This window comes from Oryzias melastigma, linkage group LG13, assembly GCF_002922805.2.
Source record: "Oryzias melastigma strain HK-1 linkage group LG13, ASM292280v2, whole genome shotgun sequence".
Taxonomy (NCBI): Eukaryota; Metazoa; Chordata; class Actinopteri; order Beloniformes; family Adrianichthyidae; genus Oryzias; species Oryzias melastigma.
In genome coordinates, this window is record NC_050524.1 from 19,837,521 (window position 1) to 19,858,812 (window position 21,292).

Below are 21,292 nucleotides of genomic sequence, written 5' to 3' on the forward strand. Positions count from 1 at the left end.
AATGATGGAAACCCACACGAATAACAGAAAAAAAAATTCCTCAGCAACCCACGCGCCAGGCTTTTAAAGCACATGGATGGTCCTCGTTTGCATTATAAACTGCATCTGCCCACACAGCCACCCACTGCAGCCCACCTCGTGTGCCCCGCATGCACAGCCTGATAGGTAAGCCATCCTTGCACTGGGGGCTGAGGGTTTGAGAGCAGACTCGCACCACAAAAGCCTCCTGAAAAGCTTGGGAATGTAATACCCAGCTCCTGGCACACAATGGCGAGGCCTGCCCAGACAGGGGAACGGCTTCACTTGTAATCAGAAAAAGGAAAATTAAGTTCAAACTACGGTTTCCCTCCCCTCCCTTCCCTTTAAAGAGCACTTTATCTTCTTTAAGTGATGAAAACTCTGCTCTTCTTTTTTTTGTCAAAACAGATACTGAGTCCTTTTCAAGAGGGGAGTCTTCACAAAGCAGCACATTGAAAACAAAACAGGAGTTCAGCTTTCAACAAGCCCTGAGGGCAAGGAGGGCCTCTCCTTCCTCCACAGTCTCTATTCACCGTGCTTCTCCGCCTCTGAAGGTCTTCAGGTTTTACTAAGGAGGATTCTCAGGTGAGACGCCCAACTTCAAATCCACAACAGCAGCAGTCACAGTCACAAAAAATTTGTCTTTATTGCTATGAATAAGGATAATGGGACACATTAATACACCTGAGCCGCTGGCACGGAAGCGTGGCATAACTAGCTGCTGACCGTTAGCATCTGTCGCCGGGACAGCAGGAGAGTGGAGCAGGTTAACTCATTAATTCCATCAGTCTGAGTTATTAATTACCTCCGGCCCTGACAGCACGGCGGAGCCACACGGCCGGCGGAACACATCAGCATGATGGATGAGGGACACACGGCCACCGAAACCGATCACCATGATTGATGACGCTCACTCCGCACACATCTTGACCTTGACCTGGCTGAGGGGAAAGGTCCTACAATAGTTGTAACATCTTTTAACATGCTAATTTGAGAGTCGGGTGGTCACATCTGGGCTGACACGATCGCTGGTGTTAATGACGGATTTAATGAAAAGTCGGCGAGGCCGGGGACCTTCAGAGGAACGCCGCGGCAATCATCCCAACTCCGCTCTTGGTGGAGGGGAAGAGCATGCAGCAGTTTGTCTGTCAAATGTCAGACAGATGATTAATAACTGTATAGCTAGTGGCACCAACATCATCATTCAGGAGCCACCTTAAGTGCTGCCTTCATTACAATGTCTGCATGTCTGCATCTAATTCATAGCTTAAGATCCAGATGTCTAAAGCCAATTCTCTGTCTTAAAGCTGTAACACTATAATAATACCCCCTTAAAATGCAATAAAATGATCTTTCATAGTGACCCCTCCTTCTGCCCCCATCACCATGCAGGCCTAACGAAATATTTCCTTTAATCTGAAGCAGGATTTAGCTGTACGTGCTGCGTGGAACCACCTTTGTTGTTCCTGTTTGGACTTGAAAAGTGAAAAAGTAGAAATATTGTTCTGAAGGCTTCCTGTGGACTTGGGTCCTGGTGTTCTTAGTAACACGTAGGCCTCAACTTCCTCCCCGTTTCCTGCATCTTGGCTTTAAAAAGGGAATATTAGTACAATGGCAATATCTCTAAAATCTTAAGTATTCCGCAAAGCCACGTCAGAATGTACAGGACCACTCCTTAAAAAAATAAGAGGCAACGTTCTGAAGGTGAATGGAAGGAAACCAATCAAACGCTGAAGAAAGCTGCCCTAATAAATAATATGAGTGAGGGGAACAGCTTTGTGCTTTCATACAGAAGAGTTTGATTCCACTTTTACATCCAAGCCATGGTGGCTCCAGCCAACTCCGGGCTTCTCGCCAACCAACTGAGGACCTTTTGTGACCTGAGATCCATGCAGCAGGTGGGTAATTGACCATGATTTGAGGCAAACAAGGCATAAATATGCTCTGTGCACAACCAGAAGCTTACAAACCACCGCACACCTGCACACTCTCAGGTATGAACACAAAGCCCTTCAAAAGCCCTCTAAGCTGGATGCAAATTCCCTCTCAGATGGACACAAACACACATTAGTTAAACAGGGCTGGGTGAGGAAGGGGACGGCAGCACAGCAGGGATGATGGGAGGTAAACAAACTCAGTCATGGTATTGTCTTGGTCCAATTTCCTGAAGGTCTCCCGGGACTGAAGCACCATCTTGGACGCGTGTCCCTCCATCTGTGTGTATTTAGCATGATTTCCTGACATTGTCTGTGGTAGAAAAGACTTCGATTTCTTTCCAGGAGGAATTTTTTGGGAAAAAATGGGCAGATGCGTAGGAGGTGAGGGAGTATGCTAATGTTGTTGTGTGAGGGGACACTCACGAGGCCATGCACTGCTGAACAATCAGAGGCACAAAGCTTTTCTACTCGTGCTGAATCAAAGAGAATGAAGCAGGAAAATGGGGGATGTGTGAGGAGAACACAAACTAAGAATAGGTGAAGAGGAAGCCATCAAGAAGCAGCTTCATTGTGACTTTAACCAGCTTAGTAAACAAGTGCACTGAAAAGTGTCATTGAAAAGCTTCACAATGCAGCACTCTCAATGGGTAGTTTATTACTTTATTGGGTATTGATTGTTTCTGCATGTGAGGCCAACATTCAAGCTAAAAAACATATTTTAAAATTATTGCAGAAGTCACATTAAAAAAATGACCTTCGATGAACTAAGTCCGTTAAGTACTCAAATTATTTTTTTTAGAATTATTATAAACTAGATGTTTTGAAGGCTGTAAAAATCCTCATTACACACTTAATACACATTTCTAGGCAGATATGAACATTTTTAAACTTTTTTTTCTCTTTATTAAACTCTCAAAGTTCAAACTTTCATGGAAAAAAATAAGTCTAGTATGAAAAGAAAGATTGACTTGCAATTGATAAATGTATGTAAATGTGCAACCTGACCTCATTCTGTAGAGCAGACATGATGGAGGAGGTTGATTGACAGTGATCTACAGCCAATCAGGGCACAGAACACACACACAAATAAAACATGCTAGATTGCTTTTCAGAAAATCTGTGCGACAGTGAGACCAGAACAGTCTACAAGTCTACAGGCCACATACTCTACATGAAAAATGACAGACAACTACACCATATTTAAAGAACCACTGCGATAAAAATTGTGTTTGGGGTGTTTTTAACACGTTCTTGTGGCATTTTTCTGATGATGGAGGACATATATTAAAAAAAAGAAGCTTGAAATTGCATTTCTGAGTATTTCTTTATTTAAATTGTGAAGAAGGAGCAGGCAAAAAAAATGCAGCTCGCCATTGATTTTAATTGTCACATAACAAAATGGAACAAACTCCCTGCTCCACTCCATTCTCAACCATCCACTTGCACATAGATAGATCCATGTATGTCTTTGGCTTTTTTCGTTCAAACTAGGGCTGGGTATCGCCAATAATTTCCAGAACTGATTTGATTTACCAGAGCCTGGATCGATTCAATTCAGATTTTTTTTTCTCAGATTCTTTTGATCCACTCACTTCAATTGTTTTGAAGATGCTGCTATTAATCTGATTCAGTTCACACACTGTAGAATTTATTGGTGAAATTATAATCAGATTGTTAGTACCTCACAGTGTTACATGGATTCTCAAACAGAGAAGCTCCAACAAACTTCAGTTTGGCCACTAGGTGGCAATCACGCTTTAGTATTACACATTAATCCAGAAGAAGAAGACAGTATGAGCAAAAAACGGTGGTTTAGATCACTAATGGTTACTTAAAAAAATATTTCCCTAAAAGAGTTTGGAAAATTCATACCTGTGACACAAAGACGTATACACAGCAATGTATTTTTTAGGTCAACTGAGTGTTAGCATTAGCCGTCCTTATGTTAGCATCGAGCTAGCAGACTTTAGCATTTTGCGTTAGATTGAACTCTACTTTTCTGGACCGATTATTGATCCATTAAGCTAAGATCGATTAAGCCCTAGTTCAAAACTGTACAGCTGGAAAGCTCTCATATTGCTCGCCATTTTCGTTGTACCAGTATTGTTAGGTTAGAGCTGGTGAGGAGTTATAAGCTAGCAGTAGACCATGTAACCAAATGGGTGACAGGAAGGAGGGGGAGTTGCTCTGCATCACTAGTCCCACCCACAACACACAAGTGATATTCAAATAAACTCCTGCTTTTCTGTAGAAATTATGTCCTAAAAAAACACAATTTTTTGTCCAAAACAGCATAATCATCCTTATAAGACCACCGAGAATGCTTTTAAAATAGATTAAACAATGATCGGAACATTTTAAGCCTGAACATTTTGCACTGATGTTAAAATCCAAAGGCAGAAGGGCTGCTGGATAAAGACATCATTCTAACATTGCTGCTGTTAGTGCTGCATTAAATTCCTTTCTGCTTTTTCAGGAGTTTACACCTCCAGCCTTTCTAACCCCACAGCACACAGGTGTGTGACCTTATGACAGCCAGAAAACCGTTACAGCATGATGTCATCGGAACAGCTCCTCGAGGCAAAAATACACACCTAAAAATGTGAAGATGTATACGTACTGCAATTTGAGAGTAAAATGAGCCCTTCTGGCTGCCAAGAATAACTTAGAGGAATTGAAAAAGCTGGTGGCTTGTTTGAGTTTCAGCTTCTGCGAAAAAAGAAAAAGAAGTTCTGCCTGCAATCTTTGGTGCCTGACAAAAATGTTACCCCTTGGATGAAAAAATAACAAACCCCTTGTGGTAAATCAGATTACAAACACACCTCAGATGTGACCTACAGTACGTGACACACATCTGCCATTGCTTAAGCTCACAGAAACACCCATGCAAACTTTAATTACTTAGTCACTTGTGGTCTCAGGGGCAAGCTTGACATCAGCCTCCATGATTTCTTAGGGAGCAGCTTGAAGGAACAGTGAGGAGGGGTTGGAAAGGGTCGGCTGGAGGGTGAAAAGGAGAGTATTTTTAGCTTGTTTGTTTAGGTAATCTACTTGCAGCTCCCAGACGACAGCCTGTCTGGGGCCTCAAAACACCTTCTATTGTGCACATGTGTGCACGTGAGGGTGTGTGTGTCTGCAGCATTGTGTGTTTGCGTGCATTTACATGACCTGTGTGTGTGTGTCATAGTACATAAACCCCTCCTCGGGTCAGTAGCTCTTCAACAGCTCATGTCAGCTCAATGATGGCCTCAGTGTAGATGTCACTGCTGTGCCCTTTGACCTTTCCCGGACCACTTTCTCCCTTTCCTCTCCTGGAGGGGATCCGATCCAACCCGGTTGCCACGTGTTAGCGTGGCATCGCTGTGCTTGATGTCTGTGTACATTCCTGGACTAGTATATCTCTCATGTGGGTACACAAACTTTACTGCTGCATGCGGAGCTCTCCATAGCCCCCAGGCTGGTTGAACCTGGCCTTGCATGGGGGCCATGTGGTGTAACAGGAGCCAAGGGTTAATGGCTGCTGCTTAGACAGGGTTACTGTGCTAATGGGTTTTAGCCTTTTAGCTCTGATGTGCAGACAGGTGAGCTGGCAAAACCACAATGACGGAGAGTCCCACGAGCTAAAGCTGCCACTCGGCCACATTCTAGTGTGTTTTAGTTCTTCCATGAAACTTTTCTTTCTGCCATCTTTTCTCAGATTCGTCATTTTCCTAAAGCGATGCGCCGCACTTCGCCAACAATTCAGCAGCAGAAGCTCACGAAGATGTAAAAATAATGCGCCTTCCTCCACACTCCCACAGATGAAATTTCACACCTTCTTTTTAGCGGCCGCATTTTCCCTTCTTCTGCTGTCACAGCCTCCATCTTAATGCTCTGCTTAAAGGCTGAGTTGAAATGTGATTACCTGCAGCCTCAGAGGAATCGGGCCAAAGCCAGCGGAACAGCTCAACAACACCTGCAGGTCATATTGATTGTAACATCAGTCATGGCGGCCGCAGTCCGACACACAACCAGAAAGCCATCTCCGTCTTTACCCGCAACCCCCCACTTCACCTTTCACATCTCTAGCCATTAATCTGGCCTGCAAGACAGCAATCAGTTCACCTTCCTGTCCGCATCGCCCTGCCAGACAGTGTTTCTGCCGCATACACACACAGGTGGGATTAGAACCTCCACCTTCTATCCCCCTCTGCCACATCTTTCACTCCTTCTTTCCTTCCTCTCCTATCAGACCTTCATGTGGTGAAAACTTCACACAGATGGTAACCTTTTTTTCTTTCCCTTTCTCACTGTGTTTGTCAACTGGGTTTGGATCATGAAGGATCAAGGCCCATAATCCCAGAAACGTATCCTGGCAGGAACACACCTCTGCTTCTGGCTGGAGACCGGCTGCCCCGACACTGTGGGACCCCCACATCTCCAAATTACAGTTCGGCTCTCCTGCAGAGGCTGAACCAAACAGACAACCCAGAATGTGTTTGATACACATCTCTGAGCTTAGGCCAAGGATAGTATGTGGTCTGATGTTAAAGGAAATATTGCACAGATCTTCGATCCAGAGTTCTGTTGGGTTTATGGTTCTTGTTAGGGTCATCCAGAAAACCTGGTTGTGGAGACAAAAAAACCCTCAGAAAGTAACTGGGTTTATCGTGCTTTTCAAACAAGCCAGGCAGCAGCAGTGCACTCTGACAGCTGCTTGTCTCATGATGAACAAGAACAATAACTGGCCGGCAAAGGAAGCATGAGAAAAAATATCTGACACCACTGTAGTGATAATGTATCAGTTAACACTTTCACTTCTTCACAATTCCCATTTGCCATTGATGATTCTCTCAGCAAGATCTATTTTCACTTTTCCGTTTGCAGGAATGTCCGTCTGTGTACCGGTGAACTAGATTTCAGGTTTCCAGACAGACCAGTGTAGGCCTGTTTGACCTGCACCTCAGTTCAAATGAAGCCTAACGCACATTCAGTAATGTTCACAGTGCACCTGATACTAGTTCATGTACCTGCAGTTGGAAGAGGGTTGATGGGAAATCTTTAAGCAGTGCAAATCTTGCTATAGGTTTTTTTTTACAGCTCTAATTCCATTTTTTGTTTGCTGTCATATAACTTAGGCTGGGCACAAAGAGCAATTATTAATTTCTCTAAATTCTTTGAAAATTATGTTGTAATGATGTTTAATACTATTAACCAGCTGCAGCTTGTTCAGAACTCGCCTTTAAACCCAGGACCAGAAAGAAGGAGAACACAACAATTTAGAAATATCTGCACTGGCTCACCTTCAGGGTTAATTTTAAGATACTTTGTTTTGGTTTATTAAAGCCTAATAGAATTTGACTTTTTTTGTAATATTTTTTTTATAAATAAAGCCTTCATGTCCTCAGGTTTAAGTCTGCCGGTTTAGAACAAAAACCCACATTGAAGCCTCATTCCAGCACCATAGAGATCACATGAGCTTCATCTACTGAGGAAGTTTTTAGGAAAAGACTTAAAACTTATATTTTTAGCTCCTCTCTTATGTAGTCTTACAATTTTTGCTTTTATTGATTTCATGGAATGTTTCTGGCTCTGGGCTTTTATTATGATTATTATTTCTGCTATATTATTATGTATTTATCTGTTTTACTTTGAGGTGTTCTGTAACGGGGAAAATTGCTCTATAAATAAAGTTGAACTTTAAAGAGGAGCCTTGGGGTTTTTATATCCAGAGAACTTTCACTATACAGTATCTCCTTCGAGGCCCGTGGTGCTGCAGTAACCAGCCCCGTCAAACCGGTAAAACACGGCTTTATTGTAGCATTTAGGAGGAGGAGTCACACCTGCAGAATCCATTCAGAATGGACCAAAAAAAAAAAAAAGACACAAAAAGTTTGAGTGTAAAAGCTGGATCTTTTACCACCCTGACAAATGCAAACTTTACAGAACATTCGCTGAAACTGAAGCAATGACTCACACTGAAGTAGAAAATGTAACAAGTTTATCATTTTTTGGGAAAAACTTCTAAAGTTTCCATAAAACTTTCTCCCACATGGTGAAAAGTTCTTGTGTTGATTGGCTTCAATCGTACCTTATGAGCGAGTCTAGAGAGAATAGAGCAGTGTTCCATTTCCTCCACCACCGTGATTAGAAAAGGGGATCTGGACTCATTAAAATGGGCATTGCGTCCAGTCTCAGGTCCCATCAGATTACGTGGGGACTCTTTATTGCGAGGGTTTTTGTCATAACCCCTAACTGATTGCTACGGAGCAGCCTTTGATTTGGACACTGAACTCTGTGCCCCCTGAGAAAAGGAGGACGGAGAATGAGAAGAAAAGACCACCTAGAATTGGCCCGGCGGGATCGAGGAAGCTTAAGATAGAAATCAGGAGAAGAAAGACACTGAGAGATAAAACATCTGAAGGTGTTTGCAATCAGTTTCCCTTTGTCAAACCCTGAGGGAGAGCTGGTGACCTGACGGTTCAGCTGCGGGGCGACTTTGTCTCCACGCGTAGATCGCGCTACAGATTTCCACCTTAATGGAAGTGAATGATACAGAATGTGATATGCTGGTTGAGACAGATGCACACAATAAATACATGACAGATACTGCTTTAGACACACACAACCGCCTGCCAAACACCCACACACACCGACTGTGTGCTTGCAATCAGCGGCACACTACTCCGGCTCAAAAGGATTTTTGTTGAACTGATGGATGAAGTGCAGAAAACCCCAGATTGGAAGTCTTTCCGTTTCACTTCCTCCTGTGCTCTTTGTCTTTTTCTCTCTGCAGCTTCCTCCTCGTCTCCATCTCCTCTTCTCGTTTTTGGAGGGAGGTCAGTGGTGCCTCTCTCCAAAAGCACAAAGAAGGTGGCAGGGCCCCTCTTTCTCTTTCATAACCCCCCCTTCAAAACAGTCCACCCATGCCCACTTGTTGGCCGTCCACTTCTCCCCCCTCCACACGTCTCTCTCTGCCATACATCCATCCATCTCTCTTTACAAACACCCCCCCGCATGCCTCTCCAAACGTCTGCCAGATGAAGAAGTAGGGAGGGGGGTAGAAGCTGAGCAGCAAAGGAACAGGAGAGCTAAAATGGAGGGAGAAGAGCCCGGTCGAGACGGAGAAAGCAGGGATGGTTGGCGAGATGGAGTGGGGGGGGTGGGGGCTGCAGGGTTGTGTTGGTAGAGAGCCGGGGTATTGATTCAGAGCCTTTTGACATGCTAATTTGCTTGCTGACTGCTTTAATCGCTCCCTCCTTCCATCGCAGGCTTCAAAGAGAGGAAGGCTTTCAAAAAAGATGAGGGCAGAGGAGAGGAGAGGAGAGGAGAGGAGAGGAGAGGAAAGGAAAGGAAAGGAGAGGAGAGAAGAGGAGAGGAGAGGAGAGGAAAGGAAAGGAAAGGAGAGGAGAGTAAACAAATGTTTTCATTTTTGGAGAACTTACAAAAAGAAAATTAAGCTGACAATTGCATTTCAGAGTATTTCTTTGTAGAAAGAAATACTGATAACTTTGTGTGAATCGGGAGCGGACAAAAAAATGTGTTTTGATGCAGACAGATAGATCCATGTATATTTTTGTTCTTCTCATCTGAGCTGGTATCTGACTCAAAATTATACGGCTGGATTGCTCTAACATTGCTCACAATTTTTGTTGCACCAGTAATGTTAGGTTGAAGTTCTGAAAAAAACTACAGGGTTCCTGCAGAAACTATGTCCTAAAGAATAACTTTTTTTTTTTTTGTCTGGACTGAAAAAATGCATAATCATCATTTTAAGACTATTGGAATCGCTTTGAAAATAGATCAAAGATTGATTGGAGTGGAGAAACCAATGTGGAACAATATTAAGACTACAGGTGCTTCGTCTTTTTTGTGAAGTTTGAATTGAAAAAGTTCAGAATTTAAGGAGGCAACATGTGTGAGAAAAATAATCATCAAAGCCTGCAGCAACTCAGCAGAGATTCAACATTACTTATGAGTCATGAAAAGCCACGAGGTGATGAAACTAAATGATATCACCATTTGTAACAGATTTATGAGTCAAAAATGAATGAAGTCAAATTAGTAAGGGTTTTTTCTGACTGATCTAGGTAATCCAATAATCTAAAAAATGAAACATAATCCGATAATCTGTCAGAAAAAAGAACAATGATTTGTTGAACTACTTCACTTCTAATTAAAGCAGCTTTTTTTCCATTTTCTTCAGATTAAACCACATTTATCTGCTTTTGTTACGTACTATTCACTCTGCATAGGCCCTTTTAATAACTTCTAATCAAACAGTTTAAATGTATGTCATTAAATATTGAAATCTGCAGTTGTATTATGCAGACATTCACCCCACAGCGCTGACAGCAGAAACAGAGCATTAAATCAATAAAAAACGAGTGGCTGGCACGTCGTTTGTGGACCAACACAGTGAGCGTGGCACTTGGGGGGAGCGGCAGCCATCCGCTCAGGTCATGCAGGTTGACGGGCGGCTTCCTGCCCTGAAGAGAGGGGCGATGAGTGGTGAGGACTGCAAAGGGAACAAACAGCCAGGCAGGACGGCTGCCCGAGCAGGAAAAACTTTTCAGCACCTCTACTAATGATGGCTGAATTACTCCCAGCAGCCCCTCCCCCAAACAGCGAGGGGTGTTGAGGGGATTTTTTTTTTCTGCTCCATCTTCTGAGGGACAGAGCATTAGGAGATGCTTTAAAGCCTGATTTTAGATGGGAACAGGACGGCCGCAGCGGATTTCCCATCAGACGCCGTGTCCTCCTCTGCTGTACCTGATGTTCTTTGCTGGCAGATCCCTCGTCTCCGCTCAGCAGCAGATGAGGAGCTCGTCTGGAGGCAGACGGATGATTCTCCTCTCTTCTCGTCTTTTGCTCGGTTTGGCTCTGACTGTGGAACAACTGTGTGTGTGCATCTGCTGCACATATGTGTGCACTCTGCTGCGTGATGGGTGATTTTTTACAGGTTTTTTGGGGGTTTGCTTGTATAAGCAGTGGAAGTGAGGCTCAGCGAGCACATGGATGCAGTGATGATATCCTGCTGTAAAAACTCTGTCGCTGCATGCGCTTAGATGTCTGTAATTGGAGTTAAGAATTGGTGTTTACGGCGCTGACACTCATAACCCCACCCCACCCTCCCACCCCCATCAGTGAAGGTATAATCTCATTATTCAGCCCACTTCCTGCTGCTGTCACCAGGGACAGGCCGACAGAAACTCCGACTACCTCAGAGGCCAAAGGCACAGAAAAACTCAAGTGGACAAGAAAAAATAAAAGTAACTTGGTAACAAAAAGTGAAAAATGATGAGATGGACATTGAGAAAGATGAGCATTAATGTAAAATAAAATGTAAATAGTTGGTTTCCTGCCAAACAAGATGACAGGTGGAATAAAAAAATAAATAAAAAAAAAACAGTGTGTTTTTGAAGCTGACAGGGGTTTGCAGACTAAAACTGAAAGATTTAGTGAGTTAAGAAAGACGCTCCGAAGCACAGATTAAACACTGACAACAGAGAAGGGGGGAATTAAGAGCCAGATTAACACACAAATGAGAGGAAGACAGCAGGGAAACGCTGTCCTTCAAACCTCTTAATCTAACACCAACCAGGGTTTCCTGCAGCGCAAAGACTTCTGGGAATGATGGGTGAAAACGAAGGGCTCAGGTGAGTTCTTTCACTCACTAATGTAAGTAGATTTTTACACACAATGTATTAGGTTTAAAATAATAAATATATTAAGATTAAATTTTAAATTGTGTTGGATTTAGCATTAGTTTGTCATGTCTAATAAAAAAAAATCAATAATTATTATTTTTTTTCTTTTTTCGAATGACAAAACTAAAGTTAATCATGTAGAACTTTGGATTTTTAAGTTATTCTAAAGGTTTTGTGAGGAATAATGATTGTTAAAGAGGATTATGATTAAACCTTGTGCAATAGCTACTACATTATTCAAAATGTACACTACAAAAATAGCCAACTTCTCCCATTGGTAGATATTCTTGAAATAAGCAAATAGCCTTATTAGGCCTGCACAATACATTGCAAATGTATAATATCAGCTTGTTCGATAAATGTATAAAAAAAGACGGATAAAATTGTGATAAATGGTTATCTTCAATGTTTACCCATGCATAAATAATCTTATGGCAGCTTGACGTATTTAACAAATGAAATAAAGTCATTTTTGTATTTGAGCCATCTGATCTTCTTTTATGTTAGATACTCGCCTCCTTTGTAGACGTGAATCATTTGGAGTACAGTTTAAATTCTAGTTTAAGTTTATTTGATTTATATGGCACCTCAAAATGACCTCAATCAAAAAAGGTGGCGTACATTAAAGGTTAAAAAACCAATAAAAACACAGCTAAAATGTTAAAACAATTAAAGATAAAAAAAAATTGATAAATCACGTAAAACCATAACAACACGAGATAAAAACAAATCTAAAACAATAAAACTGTAAAAATACACCAGTAGAGTCTCATGCTGTGTCAAATGCCTGGCAAAAAAATTGGTTTTAATACGTTTCTTTAAAGGATGCCTGCCAAATGCTCAGTGTTAACGCATTTTATAGCTTCTATGCACAGATTGAAAACGCTCGTTCCCTCTGAGCTTCATCTTAAACTTCGGTAACTCCAGGAGAAGCTGATCAGCTGACCTGAGGGACCGGGCTGGGGTGTAAGGAATCTGTTGAATTTATTTAAATAAAACCAATGCAGTCAAACGGAAATGATGTATCAGTTGTTTTGCTACATGGTCATGTATTGCAAGTCATATCGTCAGAGGAATATTGATCACTAATATTGCAAGTTTTTCTGATATCATGCAGCGTTAGGTCTTATCAAAAATTCTTATTTTAAGACAAAAATTGTAGTCACTGAGACACGCTTTCTTAAACTAGGATTATTTTGCTTCTGAAAACTTTCTTGCAAGACAGAAAATAAGACACATTTTCTTTCAAGAACTATAGTTTTACTATCATAGGATTCAGTTTTTGCAATGTAACTTTCATAAATCTGAGCTCACACATGGTTTTGTTTTATTTGTCAGATGACTTCAAATCCAGGTGAAACTGCTAAACTTATTCCACAGAGTCATCCAAATGATCCATAAGTGCTCCAAAATGTTGTTGGACTCCTCAGAAACTTTGTTTCAAACTTCAATTGGAGTTTCATCCATGTTCAAACTCAAATTTCAAAAGTCTGTCACAGATGACTGAGGAGAGGAATCCTGCTAAATAATGAGATAAATAAAAAAAAGAAAAAAAGAGTTCCAACAAAGACATCAAGATCTGTTTGTGAGGAGATACAGTTATTTATCATAAATGCCAAAAGAGGAGCTACTCTAGGAGTACCTGAAGCCCACAGAGTTCTGGTCTCACTGCCTTCCATGGTTTCATCCACAGAGCAGACCCCTTCACCAGATGAGGAGCGGGAGTCTGACCTCCACCAACCCCTCAGAGCATGTGGGGGGAGGCAGTTAACAGGGAAAGGGATCCCAAACACAAACAGAGACCCTTCTCTTTAAGTCAGGGGGCCCCCTCAAGCTCAGTACCCTGGTTTGTCCGCCTTGTCTCGGTTCTGGGAGCAAACCCGACTGACCCCAGGTCTGCGGTGGGCACAGACACACTACACGGCTGCAGCTGTCAAAACTCTGACGTCTTAATCAATCCTGGATCCCCGACCTTGTCAGATGCAGCAGTAAGATGGATGCAGAATGGGATGACCCCTGACCCCTGCCAGGGGTGGAGAAAACAAGTCCTATGCCCCCCAGCAGCTCCCCCTCTGTCCCCCTTTTTCTCCTGAAACATCCCCATGCGCAGACGGCTCTGCCGTCGCCCCAAACAATGATGGAGGAGAACCCATTCATCCTGGGCTGGGAACCAGGGGACACACTGCCCTCGTCACCCCCACACACTCACAAACACACACTCACAAGACAAGCACAGACATGCTGACATGCAAAGAAACAGTCACTCAGAGTCAGAGTGAAGTACGACTCTGAGTCCTAGTATTACCTATCAATAACATATTAGTTATGAAGATGATTAAACTCTCTGCTACCACAGATAAATCTCAACAGTCACACTTCTTAAATTCAACAAAGAACAGATATAATTATTTTTTAGAAAAAGGAAAAGAAGAGAAAAAAAAGGTGACCGAGTAAAATCCCTCAGACTGGAGTTTCAGCGCTCAAACTAGCGCCATAACCAGATCCGTCTGTTTGGTAAGCTGCAGATCTTTCAGAGGTGGAGTCTAAACCAGAACCAGGAGGACTGATACATTACTCAACTTCTGATGTTCTTATACTCAATACTGGTTAGATTTCAATGTAAGTTACCACAGTGAGGGTATAAATCTTAAGCTTGAATAATCATGATAGATGAACCCAGCAGAGCTCTAAAGTAGCAGACAGAACCTTACGTCAGGACAGACAGACCCAGATTCCCAGAGCTCAAAACTCACCCAACTTTATCCCAGTTAAAATCCAAAGTAAAACTTTTCACTTATCTTCTTTGACGCATTGCAACACCTGCATGGTGACTGGTACATTTGTGTTTGGTGTTTACAGTTTTCATGCCGTCACAGCTCAACCATGTTTGTCTATGAAAGGTGCAGCAAATATAAAGCTTTGTTAATTCTTATTAAATTATTACTGTATCATAAAACACACAGCTTTGAGAGAGAAAAAAAAAGGTGGCGTAATTTTTGCTTAATCCCCCAAGAAAACAGTCTGTCTTTGGTGCTTAGTCAACATTTCCAAGAGAGAGTGAGCCCCCAACCAAACTACAGCCCATCACCCTTGGGAATATTAACTAGCTCATGGTGGCACTTGAACAGCCGCAGCGGTCAGCACCTTTTAACCCTCAACAGTGGTGCAGATCAGAGCTGATGTATTTGCACACCATCCTTCTTCCAATGGATGAAATCAATGAAAGAAGGAAAAAAAGTGAGGATAAACTCAGAGACACTCAAACTCTGTTCCAACTATCGACTGTTATGTGATAACTGGACTGAGGGACATCCCAAACAGGAAGTACTCACTGGCTTAAAAAGGCCAAAAAGAAGGCTATGGTCTTCTATTGACAAATACAGTCAATGGTTGGAACTGAGGGTTGCACCTCTGCACAGACACCTGTCCTCATTGACCTTTCTGATCACCTGATCACGCAGGAAATGGACGTAGTGGTCAACAGTTGAGGATCGGTTTGCGATTGGCAGCATAACAGTCTCAACTATTCAGTGACTGAATCAAACAGTCATCTTTATATTTGAGAGGCATTCAAGAACCTGATTTATCTTTACATCTGTCATGCATTTACATTTTCTAATGAAACATGGCTGCAGAAATAGCAGAATTCGAGATGAACACATTAACATCAACCTAAATATCTAAACACCCTAAAGTATTTGCTTTCATGTACAAGAATATGAGCAACCTAAAAGACAAAAACTTTCTGAAGCCAACAACAGAAAAGCAGACTCTGACACACAGCCCATCTGGGACTACTTGAACCCCCTTTTTTTGCATTCCCACCCCCCAAGCAGCCAGTGGTACCCCTAAATCACCAAACCTGTTTGTCATGTAATTAGTCCCCCAAGATAAAGCCTCCTCGTAAATGCGGAGAGGTGTAGTGGTTCGTCCCCCTGTTAATCACTCGCGCCCAGCCTCTGACCTCCTACTGTCGGTTCTGTTGATGTGTGATGGTGATGGGCGGCGGGTGGGAGGCACCAACCGAACATCCTGCCAAAACTGGCATCTGCTGTCATGGAGAGGCTGTGACTGAGCCTCAGTCCAATCAAACACTGAATGTCATCCACGATCTATGAATTTAAAAGAACTTTTTTAGGTGAGCTGCACTTTCGAACCATTTTATTTAAACATATAGAATATCTTTTTATTTATTAAAAGGATTCGAAATTTTTTTAAAATATATATAATGCTTCAATATCGTTTATATAATGTGTCAAATCTGAAAAAAGTCTGAAGAGCAGAATCTCTTCCCTGACCTTTATTCTTTAATAAAATGCCAGGTGTTGAAGTGCAGGAAGCAAAGATTAGAATAGTTGTGGACAAAAGGCCATTCCCTCCATCCAAACACCATTTCAATCTCCCAGTAGTGCATTTCCACTCTTCTCATACCTGCCTGGAATTACAAAACTCTGCTTTCCCTTCACTAAAGGCTCTACTGGGAACCGAAAGGAGAACGGACCGGATAAGAAACACAGCAGAGGTCCAAACCGCTCTACTGGCCTCTCCTAGTTCTACCGTTCCTCCAGGGATTCATCCCTCTGCACAACATCTCCCACAGGGGCTGCTAATTACTCCATTTACATTCATCACTACCTCCAACACGCAACAAGACAGCAGATAGAAAACGGGAGGGAAAGGATCCAACAGGGTGCTAGATGGCTGAACGGAGGGAACGAGGGGGAGGACAAATACATTCATTAAAGACAAAAATGTCGTTAACAGTTTACAGAAACTAGTTTTTAAAAGAATCCTCAGATATAAGAGCTCAGTCAAGAAAAATGAGGGAAAATGTTGGGTTTTTACCTTGGCACTCTGAGTTGCGTTCCTCATATCCTGGGTTGCAAAGACAGTTTCCTATGGGCACTAACCACTCTCCATCGGCTCCACAGTACATTTTGGGAACCTCCTTTTCCTCGGAATTATCCACACACGAACCTCGGACTTCCACCAGGGAGGAGGTGTCAGCTCCAGTTATGGTGTCGGGAAACTGTGCCAAATTCCGCACAGACAACGGACATTTCTTGTAGAAGACCCTGACTGAAACCAGGGCGATGCAGGCCCCAACATCCTGGAAGGCCAAATAGAAACCCTTTCGGCTCAAGGCGCCCACATCCCGGACCTCCGTGTTCAGCTTCATGATGCGGTCGCCGATGTCCACCTGAGTGAAGCTCTCGTCTGCGGCGACAGTATCGATCTTGGCAAACTGGTTCTCGCGGATGTAGCGCTCTTTGTCATTGTTGGACTCGTAGTAGTAAAGATTGAAGGTTTCCTTGCAGGTTCCCATGACCCCCGGAAGACTGTTGCAGTCCCGCAGGGTGAACTTGATCTCGATGTAGACACGCTGAGCGCCTCCACGGGGGATCCAGTCGGTGCGGAGCCAGTTGTTCTGATTTGGCTCCATGACGTTACACACCTGGTACGTTCGTATGGGGATGTTCTTTTCATCCATAATACTCACTTCCTCCCACTGAGGAAAGAAGACATAAAAAATGTTACCAGCAAACTGAAAATCAAAGTTAATGAAACTTTAGGAGGGGTCGCTGCAGCAGAGTTGCTAAACTCTACTAACATCTGAAAAATATTAGAAATAAATGCTCTCATAAATAATGTGGGCTGTGTACAAAACTGAATGACAGCGAAAGAGTTTATGGTTTGTTCAGTCAGAGCTGAAGTATGAACTAAATGGATGTTTTATGAATCATTTCTAATTAATTGACTAGTTCAGCCTCCAGGTCGAAACACAAATCCATTAATATGAGGAACTTTCTTTGAACTAGGAGCTCAAACAGCACCTAATGAGTTCCATACCTCAGCCATCTTCAGGTCCGTCTCTGGGGGAGTATTACACAAAACCCACATCCCACTCAAGCCCACCGAAAGACCAGGAAGGTTCAGGGTTAAAAATGATGCAGACCGCCTCTGAACAAGTGCTGAAAATCTCCTGCAGGACGCCTTCAACCAACGTCCCATAAAAAGGGGAGACACCCTAACGTGAGGCTCGTGGATTGTTTCATACAGCTTATTTTCGCTGAGAGGAAATGTTTGTTTAACTTATGATAAAGTTCTCCTCTCGACAGAGTGCTGTTGAGCAAACACAAGCCCGTCTCAAGAGGCTCAAAGCAACGTTGCTCCTTAAAGTTTTTCCTCATCGTCGACTGAGCTGGACTCTAAAACAAGACCAGCATTTGGCCGCCGTCCTTTTAACCATTAAAAAAATCAAACTGCACCGAATAAACATGCAGGGATGGTGAGAGATCCGGGTTATCCTGCCAGATTTGACTCGATGTCTTATCATAAACAATCTGGATTAAAGCCTTATTTCCCAGGAGTGGAGGGGGATAATGCAAAATACAGCTGCAGCTGTATGATTTGAGGAAAATGCCCATCATTCAATGCAGTTTCATTCCACTTTGCTGGTCCCCCCCGGCCCCCCTTTTGTTGTGGTAATCGAGCTGCATTGAGATAAGGCTGCACCTTTCCCTGATAGCAGGAAAGAGGAAGAAAAAGACCAATTGGTAGTAATGAGAGGGCGAATGCACGCTTGCAGGGGCTGCCAGGACCCTGTCAATCACTCGTTTGAGATAAAAATGGCCGGGGGGGGACTCGAACGCAGCTTACAGCCAGTCTGCAACAAGGTGGACTCCTGTTCCTCTGGGTTTGTTATATTCTCTGACAAAATTGTTGATCATTTGTAATAATTTTCAGCTACATTAAAAGGCCTGCCTGTGCTTGTCATCTCGTTTGTTTAAGTAGGACAAATGCAGGAGAAATTGCTGTTATTTTGGTTAATTTAGGCAATTATTCATCCAGGCACTCCAATAAATGCAGCTTGTCTGTGATCTAAATTACTCCTCGCATGTGCCGAACCCTTTCCCTCTGTTATAAAATGCTTACAGCCTGGAATCTTTCACCTGACCGAGTCACAGATACCCCAGCTACGCTGCAGGACGGCGCGTTGGCTGGACGCTCTTTAATGTTGGTTTATAGCTTGTCATAATGAAGCCCACAGCACTTTCCTCCCCATTCATCCCTTCCAGGAGACCCTTTCTCAGCTGCCAGGGTCCTTTCTCTTTGCTCAGCTGAATGGTGGAAAGGGATATAAAGTTTCTTCACAAAGACCGATTCAATCCGCCGTCTATTCAGGAAACCTGACGCCCGCTGCAGTATCTGCCCCTGCAGTATCTGCCCCTACATCTGACCATTACAGGAGGGTTGGAGAGAAGGGAGGCAAAGGGGCTGGGAGTGAAGGGGTGCCAGGTTTCTCAAACTGGATTCCTGGACCCCATGAGGCCCTGGGGGTGTTCCAGGGAGCCTCTGTGTTTAGCTAAAATAGAAACTGCCTAATTATCCATATTTCTGCCCAACGTAACAAAGGGATCTCACCTTAGGCCTTATATTTTACAATGGAGACGGTTACACAACCAAATGACTAACAAAGATATTATTGTGAGAGGCTCATCTTCATTTGGCGCTGCGCTCTACAGCCTCAGCCAATAATGGATATCATCTTTCTATTTTTGCTCAATAGGACACCAGGCGTCCAACCAGGACGCGTCTCCTCAGTACCTACCCCTCCTTCTGTCGGGCTGGCCACCCATCCCAGCTCCCCCTGCACGGATCTGGAGTCCAGCAACGTGACTGCAAAAAAGAAGAAAAAAAGAGACGTAAACGGGCAGTTTCAGCGTCCACGCCGCTTCTGCGTTAAGTCAGTCAGTTCAATGAGGAGGAAGAAAGGAGAAAAGTTACAGGCCTTTCCATTAAACTACAACCGGTCAGAAGGTGAGGGTCAGTCAGTCCAAACTAACGCTCTTCTCTGTGATTTACGCGCCTCATTTCCATCTAATTTCGCTCAAAGAAATATCATTTCAAACGTCTTTCCACCACAGTCACGCTGTTCCCTTCAGACTGCAGTGGAAATGTGGCAGACGATTAGGAAGATGGTTTAAACACGCGTCAGGGCCGCGCGCTCACAAACTCCATCGGATGGAAGCGCGCACAGACTGCCCGTTTTGATTAAAAAAAAAATCCGCCCGCGCGCTTAACAAAATGATTGACGTGAGAAAATTCAAGCCCCATCGGTTTTAATGACAAATACCTTTACATTCTTTAAAATGTTCGCACGTCCCAGAGTAGTATTTTTTTTTTCTTGCGGGGGTGTCAGATTCTCAAAACAAAGAACTAATGTTGGTGAAACGAGTAAATAAACTCCAGTTCAGTGCGCACTGCAGACACATTGCGTCCTCCAAGCAGAAAGAAAACACTTTTCTCTGACATGTTGCGCAGCTTTGACTTTAGCAATCATCACACAACAAAAATACAGATTTTAATAACAATTATTACTATTTGTGTCTTAAAATATTTATAATGTTTGCATCAGCGCAGTTGAACATTTGGAATTGTTTCAAAAGGAATGAAAGCGGCGCGTCCGCAGCAAACCGGAGGATGTCCCCGGTCTGGACTGCGTCGGTGTCTCGCGTCTGCAGGGAACTTTGAAGATGCGTCAAAGTATGCGTTTGTGTGCTGTTTTTTCAGGCAGATACTTCTTCTCTTTCTCTGATAAAATGCTGCTTTGGAGCCACAAGTTCACGCACAGTTTGCGCTCCCAGGCTGTAGTGAAAAACCAGCTCAGACCCGTGCGCCCGGAGCGCACCAGGTACCACTTTTTATTCCGGTTAAACAAATAAATCCGCTGCGTAAAAGAGGAGCGAGGCTCCGCGCTCTGCGGCCCAGGAACTCGGGGCCACGGAGGGACACGGACACGGAGCGCAGACTCGCTTACCTTCATTTGGGGGGTATATCCTTGCAGAAGAACCGAGAGCAAAAATCCCAGAAATGAGAAAAACGAGCGTGAAGACAATCCCTGCCATGAGTGCCATTTGTGCCGCTGCTCCGTCCGCGTCCTCTCGGTTCCGTCGCTCTCCGGTCGGGTCCTGCTCGCTCTTCTCGCCCTCCCTCTCCTTCCCAGCGGAATTTGGGTTTGAGGCGGACAGCAGCGGCAGAGACTCACCGAGCGCTCCGCGGGCAGGAGGCGGGTCCGCGCGCTCTGACGCGCACCCGTCAATCCCCACGGAGAGGGGGTCGGAGGGGGGCGCAGATAATCTGCCCTGCAGCGCACCCCCAGCTCACTCACGCACCAGAGGTGACACTGCACTGACTCACACGACGAGATGATGATTCTCTGAGCTGGCGGTTTTCCTGCTGGACATTTCCAAGACAAGTCTGAAGTCACGCGACCTCCACGCACCTGCTGAGATTTCTAACCAAACTGGAAGGTGCAGTGTTTTGGTGGGAGCGCGCAGGGAAAAAAAACATAAATCAGATCGACATGAACAAATCAGAAGCTGCATGCACTGAGTGGAAAACGAAGCCTCAGTTTCTGTCCTGCAGATCCCGCGCAGATCCCGCGTCTGGCTCCGCACGAGCTGCACCGGGCCAAGGTCGCCACCTAGCGGAGACATTGACTCCTGTTCTGCATCAGAAATCGGATTATATAGAGAACAAGCTGGAGCATGACTCCCACTAACGCTGTGATGGTGCACTTTGTGGAATTGACAGTGTTGGGGTCTGCAGCGAAGCTTGTATTGGATTATTGTCACATGCTGATAC

General features: G+C 43.8%; 1 protein-coding gene across 2 annotated transcripts in view; it reads right to left on the bottom strand.

Annotated features, from left to right (window-relative positions):
• epha4l (eph receptor A4, like) overlaps positions 1 to 21,068 on the bottom strand; it is a 60,173-nt gene extending 39,105 nt beyond the window's left edge. For both annotated transcript variants that reach the window (XM_024277086.2, XM_024277085.2), the window contains exons 1-3: positions 20,466 to 21,068; positions 19,257 to 19,324; positions 16,490 to 17,153 (exon numbers count right to left, since the gene is read on the bottom strand). In XM_024277086.2, coding sequence (XP_024132854.1) covers positions 16,490 to 17,153; positions 19,257 to 19,324; positions 20,466 to 20,562 — 829 coding nt within the window. In that variant the 5' untranslated portion in view covers positions 20,563 to 21,068. The remainder of the gene's footprint in view (positions 1 to 16,489; positions 17,154 to 19,256; positions 19,325 to 20,465) is intronic.
• Between the last annotated feature and the right edge of the window lie 224 nt (positions 21,069 to 21,292).